At 34.1% G+C, this 21,123-nt stretch overlaps 1 protein-coding gene across 10 annotated transcripts in view; it reads left to right on the forward strand.

Annotated features, from left to right (window-relative positions):
* Positions 1-21,123, forward strand: part of LOC116428653 (protein fem-1 homolog CG6966) — a 75,596-nt gene that overhangs the window by 19,820 nt on the left and 34,653 nt on the right. Inside the window, exons 1-2 of one of the 10 annotated variants that reach the window (XM_031980547.2) lie at positions 18,211-18,673; positions 20,849-21,055. The exons of 3 other annotated variants lie outside the window; for them this stretch is intronic. In XM_031980547.2, the coding sequence (XP_031836407.1) occupies positions 21,017-21,055 (39 nt within the window). In that variant the 5' untranslated portion in view covers positions 18,211-18,673; positions 20,849-21,016. Of the gene's footprint in view, positions 1-18,210; positions 18,674-20,848; positions 21,056-21,123 lie in introns of those variants that run through there. 6 more of the 10 variants (XM_031980548.2, XM_031980549.2, XM_031980551.2 and 3 more) reach the window with 6 other exon arrangements.

Below are 21,123 nucleotides of genomic sequence, written 5' to 3' on the forward strand. Positions count from 1 at the left end.
GTTCTCCTCCCTTTGCTGTCCGTTTGGCCCGCCCTACTATCTCCTGCGTTGCAATTAATCCGTCTGTGTCATGTAAAACGCGGGTAAAAGAAAGCGGGAGGAAACGGAGTGACCCGTGGAACGTCGGGGGTCAACTCTCATCGCGTGTTCTAATATTACTCGGCCGGCGGAATACACGGTGAGTCAGGCCCCATAACGGAGCATACGTATAGTGTGAGGCAAAATGATGGGACACTTCGCTTGTTTGCATATTTTCTACAGTAAGCCTGTCAAAACGCAGCTCCTCCGCGAACTTGGATGAGATCTTTTTTAACTATTACGTTGGTAATATATAAATATATTTCAATGCTGAAGTCGCACTGGTAAATACAATATATTATTATTAACTAAGATGACGTAAGTACAAGGCTTGCTGAGTAACGAGTTCGACAGAGTATCGGTACTAAGTTTAGAATTCAAATGCTCTTGTTGCTTGCAAGTGAGCCGTATATTTTGAAAATGGCTTAAGTCCATTTAAAAAGAAAGAAAACGCTGTTAAAAAATAAAAAAAATAATATAAAATTGGAATTGTTAGAACCATTAAGTTGATCTTTTTGGAAAATAGACTTAAGCCCTTTTCAAAATAAACGATCCAATACTAAAATATGGAAGGGAAAAGGCGAAGACTACCAAGCCTTAAAGATGAACTGATGTGACCTAGGGTTCGGAGGTAGCTCTGCTGAAATATTTGTAATATTTGACTTGTTACACATTTAACGTGTTATTATTGTTTTGAAATTCGTAATCAAATGCCAGTAGTTATACTTGGCATGCGATTGCACAAAAATCATGCGCCAGTCACCGTTGATCGGTTCGACGACATGCAAAAGTCATGTGCCGATCACTATTAGCCAGTGAGGCAATCGAAGTGTTACGGACGAATAAAATGAAGTCTACATCAGAAGTTAACGAGCAGTCATTAGTGACTGCCTTATACTTTCTTACACAAATTATCAGAGTGCATTTATTGACATTTCAATTACCTTTCACGCGAATTCTCTTAAAAAGGCGAGAAGGACACATTTTTTCAAGATTCTAATGTTTTACTCTCATGTATTTAACCCTTTGCACTCGAGAGGTAACATTCACTCACCACTTGATTTTTTATATTACAGAATTATAAAATCTTATCTGAAATATTAAATTTTGCATAATACAAGAACACGTGGAATATTGAAACAAAATAGCTTTCTTATTAATTTATGTATATTTTCTCTGTAGTTTCAAATAATATCGTCTATATCTCATCGAAAAATATTGAATATATTCAGTGAAAAAGTTTTGAGTACAAAGGGTTAACACTTGAACTTTATTATTCATTAACAATTTATATTTTCGTTTAATTAAACCATCTCAATTTACTCTGAATCCTTTTTCTGATATGCTACATTTTATCGTGATGTCTCAAGTATAAAACACAAGAACGTTTTCTTTCGAATTAATGCAGAAGGAATGTAAGTTTTCGGATAGAAGTTACGAAACTATTGCCTCATTAATTCACAAGGACAGATGAAGGATAGACTGTCTCAAAGATCAGACATACATGATTCATTAATCACCTTGTTCATCTTATTTTACGTTTCACTAATACTTGCGATTAAACGGTTCTAAATATCGTATCTCGGTTAGTTTTTCACCTTTGGGAATCTATGATATTATCGGGACTGCTGAGTTGTATGATATACTGTAAATTATAGATTTTTACGAGCCGAAATCTTTTGATTTAGAGATAAACGATCTTTAATCTATGGTACGAACGATTTACTGTGTATTTGATTCGCAGAACATTCATTTCATTGAAAGCCAAACTCTATAAGCTTGAGAAATATTTTAGAATAATTAACCAGTCACAGATTTTATATGCTTGGAATATGTACGATTCTCTGAAGTTTAATGCTACATAAAATTTAACAGATTTTAATATTATTTTTATTTTACTTGATATTTGACTTGTCCATAGGAGAGATGTAATAATTAAATAATAACGGCTATATAATTCATGAAGGATATAGAAACTTGTATAGGTTTGTAATTTAATTTATTAACGCTAGAACTATTGGGTAATCAAATTAATTATTTGTAAATTCTTACAGAAATTCCTAAAGTGTATTTATTAAAATCTCGATTCACCTGTATATTAGTTTGTATATTACTCAATCAATTTGCTTAATAATTCTTCGGAAAAGTATTTTTATCTTTTTAATAATTGTAAAAGTAAAACCCAAATTTAATCATTCTAATCGTCCTATCATGCTATTGTTGAATTAACATTTATTGTCAGCTAGTAGAAATCACTGTAAAAGATGACCTTTTCTTACCTTTAGTAACGTGCGTTGGTGGCGATGGTGTGTCTGTGCTTACCGTGTGCTATTTTCGTTAACCCTTATTTAGCAATCCACTACCCGCATATGTATTTTTATATTTTCTTCTATACAATTTGTTACGTTCCCGTAAAAATTTGACTAAATAATTTTGTATTGACATTTTTTTTAATTTTTTACGTCGATTTATACTTTCAAGTTAAAAAACTTGTGGAAAAATATTGTAATACCAGGGTTTGAATAAATGCAAACATTTTGCTTGCTAAAATAAGGATTAACCACATATTAATTTTCCAAATGTGATAATACCATGCGTCACCGCTGCCTACGTGATTGTTAATTGTTATATATATGTATATTGTTATCAGTTACAAATCTTTAGATCGTGACTGTAAATTTTATGCATTTCACAGGAATTAACATAAGCTTCATTTTCAGCGTGTTAATGCAATCGCTACTAAAAGTCAAATACGTATGGTTTAAGGTTCGGACCTCAAAAATTTTAAATTATAATTATCTTTTTTGCATAAAGAAGTCTCACATAATTACTTTTGTGAAGTGTTTCCATTTAACTACTGCAATTTCGAATTAAGTAAGTAAAATTTAAAAGTTTAAGTCGATTATGATTGATATAATTTTGTGAATACGTATCCCGATTCTCTGTTTTTGAAACATTAATTTTCAAGATCTATTTGAATGAACATTTATTTTTCTAGGAACAATGCAATAAAGGGTACAATAAATATCCGTAAATATAGTGTTAATGACATTCTTCTTAAACGTTCTCAGAAATTGCTTCACTTTTAACCTGTTATAGTAGCTAGTTCTCTTAAGCTTAATGTCCAATTATTTTTGCTACATGTGAGAAAAGCTCTGTGAAGTCCTCTCTTCATTTAAGTAGCTCAAAATATTCTACATACTGCAAAGAGTGACGTTCTCGTTTGTCCGGTTTAAATATTTTAGTAATGCATAATAAGACATAAAATTGCCGATTAATTCCTGTCCGATAATTCCCTAATTACGAAAGCCGGTACATGATAAATGTTTCTTATGACCTCTCATTGATCGCATATTCATTCAATCGTATAAACCTAGCCCAAAAGATGAGAAATTTCATCCATCGTTGCTAAAACCTGTTCGATGTTTAGCAATTAATTTGAATTCGAATTGGGCAGCTTCTCTGAGTTCAAAAATCAGCATTGATAATCAGGCGGATCAAATTAATCACTTTTTGCGTCCTCGGAATTCTTCCTGCCTTTGAACTCGTTGCGAACGACGTTAATCGAAATTACGGTATATGATATATATATACACAAAGTGAACCGAAGTTCACGATTTATTCAGGAGATGATTCGACAAAAAAAATATCGGTCGTAAAATGAAATTCTTCGAACATTTCTTCGTCCATTAAACGCACCGACATTTCGTATTCTATTCCAACCGTACCCAGTCAAATAACTGGTTACAAAATAAAGGTAAACAAGTTAGACGATCAATTTTTCTGATTGGAAACTGAAAAGACAAAAATTGGAAAACTGATTAATCGGACAATATAGGAGTTAAATGAAAGAAGAAAGACATAGAATTTTAAGCTAAATTTTAAAAGTAGATTTGACCGGTCGCGGTACGTTTAGTGTTAAATTCCTATTTCTCACGATCTAGATCGTTCAAAGTTTTGGTTCTCCATATACTCGATAATTTATGGATCCTTGAATGGTACCGGAAGATATATACAATCGAATTTTGTAAAAATATACTATTAAAAATTTCTGCTCGAGTTGTCATTTATCTAAACTTGTTAGTCGTCCAATTAAATCGGACAATCAAGTTCTATTGTATCTACAAAACATTTTTATTCAAGAAGTACTCGTTGTCAGAAGCAGTACTCGAATAAAGAGATGTAAATGTAACTTCGGTTATTTATTCGACGATCATTTCCGTTATACCGCAAAATACATTATACCAGCTAAAATAAGAAACTACGCAGATTTAACGAGTCTCGATTTAATATAGTCGACAAGACTGATATCGGCCTCCGGTCTAGACGTTTTCGCGGTATAAAAAAATCGAACGATTGTTATATGTGCTGAGTATTCCACATAACAATCAGTAGCCAGGAAGTCCATGAAAAGCAGGTCGTAAGAAGAACGACGCATTATATGGAGATGAGAAATTGTACAACTGACTATTATACATACAACATAACAAGGTGTCGGAAATCGTTGACTCGCTCCACTTAATCCCCTCTAAGAAGACTCCAAATGCATAATAATTAATTATTTCAAATTCTATAAATATTTGAATCCGTTTCACCTAGTTTCGTTGCATACTGTTTTATTCGCATATCTTGTTGTTCGATTTATGTTAACCAATAACAACACGCGTCTAAACCGAAGTGTTACTGTTGCTACAGCAATGCCCCTAGCTTTGACAGATTACGTCTAACCCGTTTCTGCTGATTGTATTAATTTTCTGTTCCTGTCTACTGGGATCACGTTACACTGAGCTCGAGACAGTGAGTAGTTGAGGAAGAATAGGAATGGTGCAGTGGAATTTAGCCGAGTAGATTTTAAGCGAACATAACTATACTTCGCATCTTATATTATATACAATTGGGTCAGAATGACCCGGTATCCGCTGTGCGAGGATTAATGAACACCACGAACGCTGTTTTTCCAACGGAGAGGTCTGAATTTTTGATAACGCTTTTCTGAATAATCGCCGCGCGATTTTTCCAACGGGGCAAGCACACGGTCGCGAGCACAGCTCGATTTTGCCCGTTATGATGCGTCGATTAAGTTGTAGACGCTTTCCTCTTCCTCATTGGCACGCGGTAGTATTAGAATAACGCGGTACTCTTTTAAACGCGGATAATTTTATCCGCTGAAGCGGGGAGTCGTATTCGTTCCATGATAAACATCAACGCGGATGGAAATAATAATAAAAGTTTTATCGGCCGTATAACCACGCGATTACGGAGGTTCAGGAAGAGACGAGTAAAAGTATTCGAAGCTATTAGCGAATCGAACCCTGACTTAGATTAAATGAAAAGCGTTCAAGCGTAATCGGATACGTATTAGCTGGGAATTGGTACGGTTAACCCCTTGCCCTATGATTTATTTGTTAACCCTTTGCGCTCCAACTACCAGCCTGGCTAGCATAACAGGTAAAATCGATCTACTGCGACTACTAGCTCTACTGCCAACATTTTCTTTTCCTATTGTGATAGTATAAAATATGTGGGTCGGGAATAATACAAATGAAATATAGAAAACTAACAATATAACTAAGTTTATTAACAGCAACAAAAAGAAACTATGTGCTAACAAGTTGCAACTCAAACGATACACGACTTGCTGCCACGGAGGCCAACACACGACTCTCTTGATGCAGAAACTCTTTGGACATTCGCACTCAAAAATCATTCTCTTCCCCACAATCATTCTCCTCACTCGCACTCTCAATAAATTCTTAAACACACACCCTTTTGAAACCTAACTGGAAATCTTGTTCCTGCGACATTGTGCAGGCTACTTTTTCTTGGCCGTTAGACTTTCCACTTTTATGGCTCTCCGCTCACACTTATTCTTGCATTCACACTTCTTAAAAATATCCTAAACTGCGCTGAAATTCTCGGTGCCACGTTTTACTAATAAAAATGACTGTGTAGCTGATACCGTTAGTTTGATAAGAGTAGAACATTAAAACTATCCAGCAGTTGAATTGACCTTTCGAAATTCCTCTATAAAAACTCCAGTAGTGCATCTATTGAGATTTTGATTAGTTTACAATTCAGTTTGCATATTGTTCAATCAATTTCTTTAATCATTTCTCAGAGAAACATCTGTTATCGTTTTAATAAGTGCAAAAAGAAGAAATTAGGCATGGGTAATTCTGACCTGTCGGGTAGTTTTAATGTTAAATATGAATCTCTAGCTCATAAAAGACTACCGAATAAACATCAACAAGTAAAGTATTAAAAAAAGATATTTACGTCGTCGTTGTTGATTCCACGGATACACAACGGCACGGAAATTACGGTTTGCCGAGAACTACTTAAATCCGAGCAAAAAATGGGAAAAATCGTTCCTGATTGTGCACAATAACTTCAATTGTACAATAAATTGCTAGGGAAGTCCCAGCAATGCATCCATTCGCAAATGAATCATCGACAGATTAATTATAGCTTTACAAGAATCATTAAACATCTGCACGCCGAAGAAACTTCCCGAGTGCCGTGTATGGGGTCAGGAACATTGAAAACCGACATTGTATTCAAGAAAATTCTACGAGATAAAGGAAAAACAAATAGTTGTAGCCTTACTTTGTATGACTGATCTCTGTTATTAGCCGACCTTACAGAGTTTTAATTACGACATTAACACGTGACGCCTTGAAAACTACACGGAAATATCAACAATTCGTTGCAGTAATTTTCTTCATTGAGTTCTACAAATCTCAACCTTTTTTCCTTGAAAATTTTCGATAATTATTCTCATCAACTGATTAGCATATAAAATAAACTTAATTTAATGAACACTAATTAATGCATATCGAGTTTTATAAACGTTATTTATAAGTTTTTTAGCCCCTAATGTTTAAGGTCTAAATAACTAAACGTTCATTTTACTAGAAACAGTACAACAAACTGTGCAATAAATGTCCGTAAATCTAGTGTTAATAAATCTTACAATTTTCAATGTTTCCCTTGGATATTTGAATTTTACAGGTTTAACTTTGAAACCCAATTTTTTAAGGAGCTATAAAAAGATATTTATTTTGTTTCGAATAAAATAAGACTAAGATAAGAAATCAAAAGAATCAATATTTCATGTATATTGATAAAGGAACATTTTTACGATCGCTTTATCTTGAATTATTCCACTCCTTCCAGTTGTATGGTCTAAAACATATTACCTCAATGCCGGCAACATTCTGATGAAACGTTTGGCATCGTGTCATCATGATATCCAGATAAACAACTTTGAATTTCTCGATATTGAATCAAGGCATTTTCCTTTGGCGTTTCGTTCGCGTGTTTTCCCCGTAGGTCCGAAAGGTTCAGTGCCTGGGAATTCCAGGTTGTACGTTTATTCCAGTAAACCACAAATTGTGGCGTAATGTTTCGAATGATTCACTTATCGACGGTCTTGATTTATCTGCGATTAATAAAGTTGTCGGGACTTCCTAAGCGCCTCGAACGCTGTACACGCAGTCAAGGACATCTCTCCTGTCGGTTATGCATGCGCGGTTCGAAAAAAACTAGTTGTAAGAATTTCGCTTAGCAGTAATAATATTGCAAGGTTTCCAGTGTAAACAATGTACCGAGAAACGACGCGTGAAGCTTAGTAGGCGGTTTCTGTTTGAGAATACAAGTTATTCCTTACATTAAAGGAAAATTTTATTTTTGCTCAATGTTATGAAGGCAACAAAAATTATTTAGAAAAAACGAATTCTGCAAAAACTCTTTTGATGAGAAATATTTAAAAAATGAAGCTTCGAAAAAACAATTTTCTTTAAAGCGTTGATTTTCGCAAGAATTTTGAGCATTTTGTATAATACTACTTATTCTTTTGTAACGGTAGTAAATGGTATTAAAATTAATTATTAATTATTTGATATTACAGATTTTACGTTACACTATTATCTATTTTCTTACATTTCTATACATATTTATTTCACAGTGATTTTTTTTATTGCAATTTTTTTCAAGCAATTCGGAATCTTCGGTCATCAGTGACCACTGTAACAATCAACGTATTAATGGGAAATATTTAAAAAAATATTTAACACTTTGACTACCAAGCAAACACTCATCAAAACTCCCATATAATCGAAACAGCTTTCTTATTAAATCAGAAACTGAAGAATCAAGAGTCTTCGTAACGATTACACTATCTTTCTTATATTTCATACATCTCATACATCCAATGAAACTTCGTTTGTTCGATACGTCACTAAGAAAATGAATGTTCAAGATTACATTAAAAATGGTGTCACCCGTATTCGGGTGGCAGTCAAAGTGTTAAAGAAATATTTAAAGAAAATATTTAAAAAAATATTTAAATGAATATTTAAAGAAAGCAAATGCAATCTAGCAGAAACACCTTGTTTGCTTTCACGTGAAAGAATATTTCCAAACGAAGAAACATTCGTTGCTATGCGAGGCGATTTAAGTATGTATTTGCCTCATTCATAGGTTGCAATTTGAATACAAAAACATTTACGACCAGGTTTATTAATTTTCATAAAGGATGACGAGCGACTGCGTTCGTTCAGTCTGCATGGAATACATTAATGTGTAAGAAGAATAATGTACAGCAATTGTCGAGGGAAAAACATTGTTTGTTGGGCGCGTCATTTTACGATTGTCACGGTCCTCTATGATTTGTTCGTTGATTAACATTAGAGATGCTTCGTGCAGTCTGTTCTGGGTTCAATTAAATTTGTGTACATGTCATTACGTTGGCGCGTCCTGACTCGTTAAAGGTCTGACGATACCCGGATACTAAACACGCGAAATACGCGGGTTCAATTGTAAGACTGTGTCCAATTAGGACGATAATCGGAGAGGAAGCAATTAACACTGAAACCACGAGACAGCTAAATATGAAATTATGAACATGCAATTGTGAGAAATTATAAAATAAATTGTGTACATTTGAGAATGCAATAGATTCTCCGAACGTTTATAAGAAATTCGAAGTGAGTCACTCTAGTCGCTTGGTAATTTTAGCGTCAATGAAGTGCATGAGGATTACCAAGTTTGAACAAGTAGTTTGAATGAGAAGAAAAGAAGTTGGATCAGCAGGAAATTGATTTTATTCCTTGAAACTGGAATTCAATGAAAAGCTTTGTTAGACACAATGTATTGTAGAATGTAGTCTGACTTCGTGAAGGTCGTAAAAGACTATTTCAGATTTGTATGTTCAAAAGGAGGTGGTTACGAGTTTCTTAAACCTGACAACAGAAGTGTACTAAATCATTTTTCTTTTATTTTATATTTTATACCAAGATTTCTATGTCATCTTTGTGAATTCGATTTTACATGCTATTAAGTTATTCAACTTAAATTTCAAACAATCATAGATACCACAGTTATTGGAGTATCAACTGATGGTTTTATTGTTTTGCATAATATCTTCCTTCAATATTAACACATTTTAAATTGTGTCGTGCCATTACTTTCTAACTTCAAAAATGTAAAGCTTTACGAAAATAACATAAATTCCCAAAACTTTTGTTACAATGTACGTAACAGAGTTTAGAATTGCAGAACCAAAAGATGTATGAGTAATTTTAGATTTTTTTGATTTGGAGAAAATGTTTAGGGAATTAAAAACTGATTTTTAGAGGCTTAAGAAGTTTTCAGACAGAAAACTGAGCGATTTCATATATTTCAGATTCCTAAAAGACGAAGTACTTACTATTCAAAGTACTATTTACCAGTTGCTTCGACTCTAAGTGCTAACTAGGTCTGACGTGTTCTAACCGTAACCGCTGCATTCCTTTTTTCACTGTGAATTTATTAAAAACATAGATAAATGTAATGATCAAGTATGATCTAATGAAGAAACTAATAGTAATTATCGTGGTAAAATTCAATCAAAGCCACAAGATTAAATAGAAGATATAACATTATCTGCATCAGCATCAAATAAGGGAAATACAGAAAATAATTACGTTGTTCACATAAACGGAACTATATTCTAATTAAATTCAATCAACATCTGCAATGTAATTTATAAAACAGTACTTTTACTGAAAGAGGTTGTCGTGTGAAAACAGTAAAGCAATTTTCTCATGTTTTTATACATCAAAGAACGATTGATAATTTTGTAAAAAGTATATAAATAAAAAAAAGGCGTGCGCTTTTTATATATTTATCCCGCGTCTATTATTGTACAATATTTACTCAGTGTCGGTAACCTTTTAGACTTTACAAAGAAACAGGTGTTACAAGAAATACAATTTGAAAAATGTAACTATTAGATCTGACAAATTCGAAAATCTCTACGTTAAGTTGCGTATTCAATGAGATTATCATTTTATGTATCTTCTTCATATCTCTTTTCATAATACAAATCATCAGAGATTTTAACAGATCCAACAAAATGACCTCTTTTAGATTGTTGTCTTATCGACTTCCTACCATCTTTTTATTGCTTCTGTTACATAGAATTCTAATTAGCAGTCTCACCGGTGTATATTACATCTAACATCTAATTGTCCTTATACAATCCCGAGTTGAACTCCGGAGGATACATTCATATCGCTTATGAACTCTCGCGTAATACTTTCCTTGGGCCACGTAACTGGCTCGCTTGGAAAGTAACGTATGCTGTAATTCAACGTAACTCGGTATTACACTGTATTCCTGCGCCTTCAACTTCGATCTTTCCTCTATTCTATCAATGATCCGCGATAAGTAATATTCCGTTTTCGACGCTACTACATAAGATTACTTGAGACTCGTTAAGCAACTTATTAAGATATGTTTGCGATAGATATTCTTTACGTGAATTTCATATAACGTCTTGAGTCTCAGTTGATCCGTTCTTTAGAAATTATTGTTGAGATCTCTATAAAAATATTCTTATTCCAATTTATTGGAATTCCATTTAATAACTTCGTAAATTTCAATTAAACAATTAACTATAATTTATTTTTAAAACTTCAATTCACGTATCCTTATTTCAGATACTCTCTACTATCTTACAATTTGACAAGTTACTCATTTTAATCAGTTGAGTGTACTCGTCACGCAAAAATCACAGTATTTTGTGTTTCTACGAGTACCTTACTTGTTACGCGAAAATAGTAGTTGCTGTCTATTCGACACGTTCGCTACCAACGTCATATATTTGTGACGATCGACATTTCATATCTTGTGCAAAGAAGGGTAAATTACATTTACGTGTGTTCTCATCTAGCATTGCAACACATAATGTAATGTACAGAAAGTTATGAAGATATTTTTTCTTGAATATTCTTTATATCTTATAAAGACGATATGTTCTATTTAATAAAATATTGTAATATTTGTAAATTTCAAAATGTTTAATATATTCGGAGAAGAAGACGAAATAAAACGAACGAATAAAAAAATACAGAAAAACGATATACAGTACGAATATAGGTGCACAGTTTGAAATTCACAGAAGTTGCTACAGATAACTGATCAACTCGTTAACACATTGTTGACCGGTAATTTTACGCAGAAGCTATCCCATGTCACCGGTCATTATTTCGTAATCAAATATGAAAGTGAAACAATCTAGATAAACTTCAATATATTTCATTTCTAAAAATTAAAACAGCTAATGTAAGTGCAAACACGAGTTAACTCGTGACCGTTCAACATTGTGTTAACTGTGGAATTTAGTTTGAAAAATCTCTCGTTCTGCGCACAATAAAATCAAAAAATCCAGTGTGTACTCGTGGAACGTAGGACGAGTGCACAAATTTTAATGAGGAACCAAATCAAAACGAGGAAGAATTAGATATTTATCTGACAAAATAAATAATTCATCATTGAAAGAATTAGTATCAATTTCAAGCTTTAAGATAACGTGTCTCGTCAAACGCAGTTAACTGGTTAATTGATTAAACTTCAATTTTTCTATTCTTCGTGATCCACCAATCACAATTCAGATGTTATCGTGACCTATTGAAGTAATATTGATCGTAAATCAAACGCCTTTTCTGACATATGTCGAGATTATTTATTTATGAGATTTGCTCCAATTTCCATGTTGCTGATCACGCCGCCCGTTCCCCGCGTCACTTCTATTGAACATAATTGGACCTATTAGGGGAGTTCTGGGATTAGAGTCGGTGTTCTCCGTGACGCGGAGGATCGGTGCTTCCGCTATTATCCTGGCAACGTAGCGTTGTTTTACGTAACGCGTCGTGTGACGTTTTCCGCATCGGGAATTTGCATCCGTGGAAATGTCTACGTAATTTCTGTTGGCGTACGCGTATGGTACCTGTTGCACCTATGCGAAGCCGCGTTGCGCAACATTGATACGTCGCAGTTGATCACATAAGTTGATCGACGCTAATTATACATTTTTCCATCGTGACGTGACCGCGTGTGACGTTTCCGATATGTGGATATCACGCGGCGATCTGTGACGTGATTCGAGTCGGTGATCGGTTATCGTCGATTCATGCTCGATTCATATTGCTTCGAACACAGATTTATTTCAAATAATTTAGACGAATGCATTAGTTAGTAATTTAGACAAATAGATTAGTTCATTAATTTATTCAAGTGACTTTTCTTTATTTACATTTGAATAATGCATGGCAGTTTATGTAAATAGTAACATGTAATTTTTAGTAAGTAAGTTAAGCAGATAGATTTTTCGATTTCGCATTCGTAAAACTACACAAACAAAAATATAATTGTATCATTCGAAATATGGGAAATATTAGACCAAATAGAGAAAAGAACAAACGTAATGGTATTACGAAAATAGAACCCGCAGATAAAATACTGATTAACCAAACAAGAAATTTACGGTTGGACAAAAAGCGCGAGAAAAGCTTCGGAATTAGCTGTTAATTATGGATCTTAGTTTAATCAGTCTCTCATTGCGCGTGCAGTAAAATCGAACAATGAAATGTATACTCGTCAAGGCAAATGCACGATCGTTAAAACAATTTAGTATCATTTTGAGTTTTAACACATTGTGGACTGATCAAAAGTTAACTCACGTTTCCACTTGCATTAGCTATTTCAATTTTTGAAACGTAGAGCAATATAGAATCTTGCAAAAGCAAAATATTAAAAGTTATTTAAAAAATACGTTCAAACGTTACATTTCAATTCATTATGTATAAATAAAGAATATTAAAATTTATTTAGATTGTTTCACTTTTATATTTAATTACGAATAATAGTAAAATTGCCGGTGAACAATGTGTTCAGATGACGTGTATTCTCGTCGAACACAGTTACATAATTGGTTAATATCGGCTTCAATGCTGTAAAAAAAACCACCTTCCGCGAGAACAAAAGAAAAGCAACACTCGGCGATCCCAAGACAAACCTATCACGCAACTACCTCCGATGAAAAACATTTCCCGTTTCGCAAACCTCACAGTAGCATCAAGGTTACAAGCCGCTGCAGTGTCGCGCAACCCTCGATTAACCGTAATCGGCGCGCAGGATCGAGGACGACTCAGGCGAAGCCGGTTCGCTTCGCCCGTTGCGCAACAGGGACCAGGTAAGAGTCGATCAGGAAGAACAATTAGAAAGTGACCGGTGTACGGCAAGACGGTCTGCCGCGTAAACGCTTATGCGATCGGCTCGTCGCGTCGCGCGCGTAACCGTTGCATAAATATCGACGGTGCACGCACGGGGCCGAGCACTTTCTCGCGCTTGATACGATCGTCGTCCCTGGTCTTGCGGTAGCGATGGGAAGTGACACTGCTCAAGTCAGCCGTGACCATTAGAAAAGATTTTCCGACGTTTCGGTTAAATTTTAAAGTGTCGGCACCCAGCATTAACCCTTTGCTGGCGAAGATTCTTTGGAATCTACAGAAGCTTCAGCGGATGAAGCTAAATCATATTTCGATTGCTTAATACTAAAACTACCAGGCAAGTCGAAATTACCCATTTCTAATTTCTTCTTTTTGAGATTATGAAAATGATAACAGATGTTTCTGTGAGAAATTATTAAAGAAATTAATTTAGCAATGCGCAAACTGAATTTGTAAACAAATTAAAATTTCCGTAGATGCACTAATAGAGTTTCTATAGAGAAATTTCAAAAAGTAAATTTAACTGTTTGGTAGTTTTAGTGTTAAATAATAGAACAGAAAACTGTATCGATCTCTTACTGTTTGAGTAATTAAATCATTTGTTTGCGACTTAGTATTCTAAATATGAAAGTTTGATCTTCCCGAAATGTCGACATTCGTTCGCAAAGGATTAAAATTCTCGCGAGCGGGTTAGTCTTCTGTCCCCCTAAATTTACTCCGGTACAGCTTGGCAAAGGCTGAGAATCGATATACAGTGAACACTGAATAATTGCAACACCGGGGACCTTTTTATAATTGCAACATCGTCGTCCCCACCATATCCCCATCAGGTTCCTTTCAACACACCATAGCGCTTGACAACCGAATGCGGTTAAAGCTACGTAGTAGGTATCCATATGCGCCCCTTTTTTAATTTGCTCTGGAGCTGACAAAAGTTAGTCTCTTCGAAGTTACATTCCAAACCGTCGTCTTTTTCTTTATCATTACACATCCCTTTAAGGGATAACCAGTACTTAATTTATACATTCGGTAAAGATATACCAGTTTTCCAAAACTCACGGACTGCAGCAATGGGAGCCATAGGTAACAGACTAGAATACCCGAAGTGGCGAACCATAGAATAATAGCCCCAACAAACCTGCAGATCGCTACAATCCCAGTTTTTCCAAACTCTCTTTCCTCCTACTCCTTTTAAAAAATGAAGTATGTACTCGTCAAACGCAGGGCGAATGCACCTAGGGTATACTTTAATGGAAAACCAAAGCAAAACAAAGAAGAATTACATGTTTCTCTGAAAAAATAAAGAATTCATCGTTGAAAGATTTAGTATCATTTCAAGCTTTAAGATAATATGTATACTCATCAAACATAGTTAACTGGTCAAACTAAATCTCTTAAATACAAGAAGAAAACCTCCAAGGGCAGTCAGTCTCTTGAAAACAAGTAATACACGACTGTCCTTCTGATTTTGTACTAGCAAAGCAACTTTTTCAACCAGTACCCGCCGATTTTAATGAACTTATGTGCGATATAGCTCTCAAGAAAATATTTGACACGTAGTATTTCTTATTTTTTAAAACATCTCTGAAACTAGAAGGTGCAGAAAAGAAATCTAAATTGTTAATTTTGAGGCGAACAATTTAAAAAGAGAAACATTGAGGGGTGTTTTCACCTCTTCAAAGAGGATGTTAGCCGATAAGAAAAACTACATGTCAAATATTTTCTTGAGAACCATTTTACATAAGTTTCATCAAAATCGACGTATGCTGGTTGAAAAGGTTCCCTTGTAAGTTTTGTTAAATAAAGCTTAGTAAAATCAATTCTGTCAAGTTTTTTCCCTCGAAGTGCTCTCCCAAATTCACCTCGATGACAAAAAGTGTAACATGATCGGATTATTGCCGAACTCGATGATTTCAACGTTTCTTTCTTTTCTATTAGAAGTTCTTTTCCATATCCGAAACGTCAATCGTTTATTATACAGGCAATTATGATCATAATTCTATCATGTTTAGTATCATTCTAATTAGAAAAACAGAAGAAACATGATGATGAAAGTTTCATTCATCAAATGTCAGAAGCAAAGAAGTTTGATTTTTGAGTTAAAGGTCTGAAGCCTCATCGCAAGCCTTTAATGTTGCCAAACACTTCGATTCTCAATCTTTCTTTTTCCTCCACTCGCATTGCCTTTTCCTGTATCCGCTATTCTAAAATCTTCGTTTCTTGTGGTGGATCCGATTCTACCTCTTCATAATCGCAACTTTCTAGTCCTGTTCAGTGTTGCAATTAACCAATGTTCACTGTAGTAAGCGGAAGCGGGATAGACACAAACAGTCGAGTATCGAAGATCAAGACGCGAGATTTTAAAGCGATGCCGCACGCGTTAAATATAAATATGCAGTAAAGAAAATTTCAATTGCAGTAATTTTAACTTTACCTTCTCCAATGTAGTGCCAGTGAATTTCTGAGATTGCTGTGGTTAAAATGAGTCTAAGTACGATGGAAATGGACTAGATTTACCGACTTAATGTAAGTAACGAAATTAAAGATTCATTTCCCCAAAATTGGTAAAACTAGACCAATTTATCTCGTGTTTGGGTTCTCAATGACCAAGAAGAATCTCAACAACTCATCGATACTACATTAGAAAAGGTAAGGTTGAAATTTTCGTCATTACATATCTTTATATTTGAAGCGTGCGACATCTCTTTGAGCTGTTTGTATTTCTCTTCCTATCATTGTATTCACTTTCTATCCTATCTATAGGGATCACGTTACACTGAACTCGAGATAGTGAATAGTGGGAAAGAGTGGAGATAGCTCGTTAAAATTTAACCAAGCATTATGTATTTATTGATACTGGTTAGACGTTTTATACGTATCAATAGTCTTGTTGCATTATGCGTACTAGATTGTTTTGAAATATATCATTCTGTACAAAATTATTAATAAATAAAATTACTATTCATATCTGGGTAAAATAGGTAAGATCGAAATTCTTCGCGCAAGACTTTGGCAAGTCTCTGAATTAGTTTCTAGCACAAGAAGTTTTCACTAGAACTACCACACTCGTCAAAATGATGGGTCTCAGTTTTCTTATTTCGCGAATATTGATCTCTCAAAAGTGTGAAATATCTGGAATGATTTTAGAAATTAATATTTTTACTTGCGTACTACGATAAATATATAATTATCATATTTTCTACGGTTCCCATTGATCTAAATCAGCTTACCAATTTGACTTGAAGTGTTTGTAATTAAATAATGAGGTATATTAAACTATTTCTGTTAGTAGGGAAGTAAAAAACTTTTAAACGGAGCTATCATTGATACTGGTTAAACAGAATTACTGTTTCCTATTCAAGACATATGCCATTACCAGTTATATGTTTTTAATTGCTGAGTTGATCAATTTTGAACACTTATCATAATATTCCTGGTTGCGAGAGCCTGAAACAAACTGTACTGCCCTAGTATCGATACTTACTGTTGACGTGTCATGGTACTACAAGTACCATTGGTAGATCACTTGATGGCTTACTGAGGAATTTGGGTTTGATTGATCAGTTCCCCTATCATTTACCCACCTTGCCCCTGTCGCCCCTCTAGAGAAATTATCCCTCAAGCATACAGTAGAACCTCTATTATTCCAATAGACAAATACATTTTTCAAAACATGTTTGTGAAATTTCACCACATTAGGTCGTCCCATAAGTTCGTGTCGCGGTGTATTTATACTTCTTGCGTTACGAGAGATACGAGTTTGATCTGCTCCAGTTTAGTCAGTAGAAAGTATTCGAAAGCGATAGGTCGGGAAGTTATTAAACTTTTATATTTAATATAATATCGTTTTATATAGTAGAAGAATAAGTAGCAAGAACTTATGGGACGACGTACTATATATTTCGAGCTACAATCTAAGAACCCAAAATATTAACACTTTTAACACTTTATCTATCGTTCGTGATCAGGACAAACAGTCCCAAACGACCGATATCCGTAGGAGGGTACGCTTCTACTTGTAAAGCTCTGTAATTCTAAAATCAAAGTACAACAAAATCTCATTGTGTCCTTTCGATTCTTTTCCTTTTAAATTAGCGTAATTTTAAGAAATTGCTAAGCTTTGGAATCTAAAAGTCGATTAACAGTCCCGCCTATTTAGTTAGTAGTTATTAGAAATTAATCAATTTGAATGGCTTATTTTTCTGTTCTCAACGCTACATGGTAGCACGTATCTTTCTCATCGTACATCAGTCACTTTGAATATTACCATCCTCCATTCTGGTTCAAATACTAACCGATGCATTTATATTTTACGTTATGTAACACCAATGTCGCACAGTGTTCATTTCGATGTCGCATCAAATAATAGTACTAATACGCAACTTTATTTAGAGCTCATGAGTAATTCTCGTATCAAGCCCATCGCTAGATACCAGCTGACCGTTGCTTCGATCCTTTCTCTATCTATCTTTGTTTTCTCGCTCCCCACTTTCCAGACTTCTTTCACCGCGCCTCTTTCTCTTTTGCCCGGCCGAGTCCAGTCTTTCTATCCTGCTCTTTTCAGTTCGACTTGCTAGAATCTTGCGCGCACAGTTCGGGGAACATCGAACAGTGGCGAACCGTTTCAACCACTTCTCCCTTTGGTCCCCCAGCACACCACCGTTCATTCTTCTTCTGCTTCTCGTCCGGCGGACGTTGTCGGATAGTAGAGATCGGCCGCTCGACCCGGTTCGACCCGATTCGATTTGGTCGCGTTAGTTCTCGTGTGTCCGCCGTGAAATTTCGATCGTTCAACGTGGTGCACGCATCTGTTGCCGGCTTAACGTGTTGTCGGTGCAGTGGAAATGTTCACGCGTCTGAACCCGAACCATGTGTTGGCTCAACCTGTACCCTGTGATCAAGATTGTCGGTGTTGCCGCGAGTTTCATCGATTTGGTAGCTTTCGATTAACCTTTCTTTGAACGTATTCCTTGTTGCTTCTGGACAAAAAATGATTATGGGCAAGAAGTAATTATATATGTATATATCATATATATTCAAAGGTTAATTATGGAACTTTTTTTTGGACAAGTCACTGGGATAGGAGGAGTTTCCTTTTTAAGAGTTGATCAAGGTGAACTTCAACGTATATTCGATCTTTTGATTTTTTTTGTAAAGTGAAGTTTTTATGTTTTCTTTGTAACACAGCATTTCAATCAATTTAGTGGATACATTTACGTGTTTGAAGTCTTGTGTCAGGACAGATTTAATATTAGATTTTGAGTCACTGTAGTTTTATTTGTATGAATATATGTCGCAGATCACGATTTCACGAAGAAGGTCGAATAACATTAATATCTACACCTGACCTTCGATTTACACGGACTTTTTTTACGCGTGTCCTTTTTTCACGCAAATTAGAACACTATTTACGCGGTAGTTTTTATGCACGACTTTAATTTACGCGATATGAATGTAGTAATACCGAATAAAATGTATTTTTGTTCTCTGAAATGTGATTATTATTGTTTTTTTTTTGTTTGATTATGCGAAATAAATATATACTTCTAAAATTTATACAAGCTTTCTTTTCCAATATTTTGTTTTCTCTTGTACCGATAGATTCTATTTACGCGATCTTCTTTCGCATAAAACGAATCCATGTGGACTGAATTTTCGCGTATATCAAGGGTCAGGTGTATTTCATAACGAATGGTATTAATACCTATTTTATAACGTAATGAAATCTACACTGACAAATTGTAACGTAAAAACAAAAACTGAGTGCGATTCCTGTTATGCCAAACTTTAACCTTTTGCCTTATGACCTCTTTCGCGATTGACTGCGTAACTATTACTTTACTTTTCATAATTTTCCAGCAGGAAAATGAATTCTGTATTTATTATAGTAGACTGTTTAATGGAAAGTTTAGGTATTCATAAATCGAGTAAAATAAACTTCGTATCAATTAAATTAAATTTGAAATCACACGTTAACTCCTTCAGTATCATCAATTACATAAAATACAATTATGGTAGATTTTTCATATCTTTTGTGTTACGTGAATTTTTGTTTCTGTCGATCGCTGTCAATGATGATAGTCGAAGAAAAATTTGTGTTTACGTTTAATGAAGTTCATAAATGCAAAATGAAATTCAAACATCGTGGACAAAATTAGAATTAACAGCTCGATAATCTTGTTCTTCATTTTTATACTAGACCTTTACTGATATACAAATTGGACCTGAAAATGGTATAATTTTTTCCCGAGATGCTTTGTTATTATAAAATAAATCTTTCGAAACTACCAATTCGGCTGTTATATCTGCTTATTGTTTCAAACTTGTACTTTCAAATCTTTTTCAATTTATTAATTTATTTAGTAGTGTTTAATTACCCATGCGATGAAGACTTTAAACCAAACGTAGTGAATATGAATATTTATTAGAGAAAATCAACAATCAGAATGATTCGCTGTTTTGCACTAATGAATATTTAACATTTACATGAAACATTGTCCACAATTAATATATTCTGTTATGTCTAAAATTATTAAACTGTTACAAATCTGTTTACAAAATAAATAGCAGGGCAAGATATTAAAAACAGTGGCAAATTAAGGTGATTTATAGGATTATATAAAGTTGCAGATGTAATTAATTTAGTTCCTGCCACACGGAATGATAGCCGTGAGAAATATGTGACGTTAACAACGGATGTGTTAAATTATCAATTTTTTAGAATTAAACTTTGAAAAATGAATTTCGTAGAAGTACATTTCATAAAAAATACTGTGTATATATGTGATAATTAAATTTTAATATTGAACTTAAATTAAAAGAACATTTTATTCAAAGGTTAATCAATATGTATATTAATATAACGAACAATAGTTTTACAAATATTTTTTTATTCCAGTGACTTGTCCAAATATTTTCGCGAGCAACCATAAGTCGAATAAATATTCTGTTTTTATTGTTTTCATTTTTTAGTTTAATAATGTATGCTATTTTGCTTCATTTTTCGCGGTATATTAGAAATATACATTATTGGGGCAATTTATAAATATAAGAAAAAATAAAACTTTATAACATTCAAATACATCATACCTCGTAAGAAAATATTTTATTTTATATTTTCCTTTTATTGTACATGTAAAATTCACGTAAAATTTTATTTTTAATCGTATAAAAAATACATTTCTACATTTATCTCTTTTATTTTTAATACATTATAGTACCGTATCACGAGTTACCGTTCGCATCACCCCGAACGTGTTTATAGTTTACAGAACATGTGATTTTTATGGCTTTGTGTGATTCGTGTCTTTTAAACATTAACTGGCAATAAATATTTGTGAATTAAAAACAAAGAACAATTGCTCTCACATAAGAAGTGTCGAGAAATGGATTACGAGGCAACCATCGAAGATCGCTTTTCACGGGTGAGTCTCAGATTGATTGAAACCAAGAATTAGACGCACTTTTATTTGATTTTCATTGCGAAAAACCT

This window comes from Nomia melanderi, chromosome 10 (genome assembly GCF_051020985.1).
Source record: "Nomia melanderi isolate GNS246 chromosome 10, iyNomMela1, whole genome shotgun sequence".
Lineage (NCBI taxonomy): Eukaryota > Metazoa > Arthropoda > Insecta > Hymenoptera > Halictidae > Nomia > Nomia melanderi.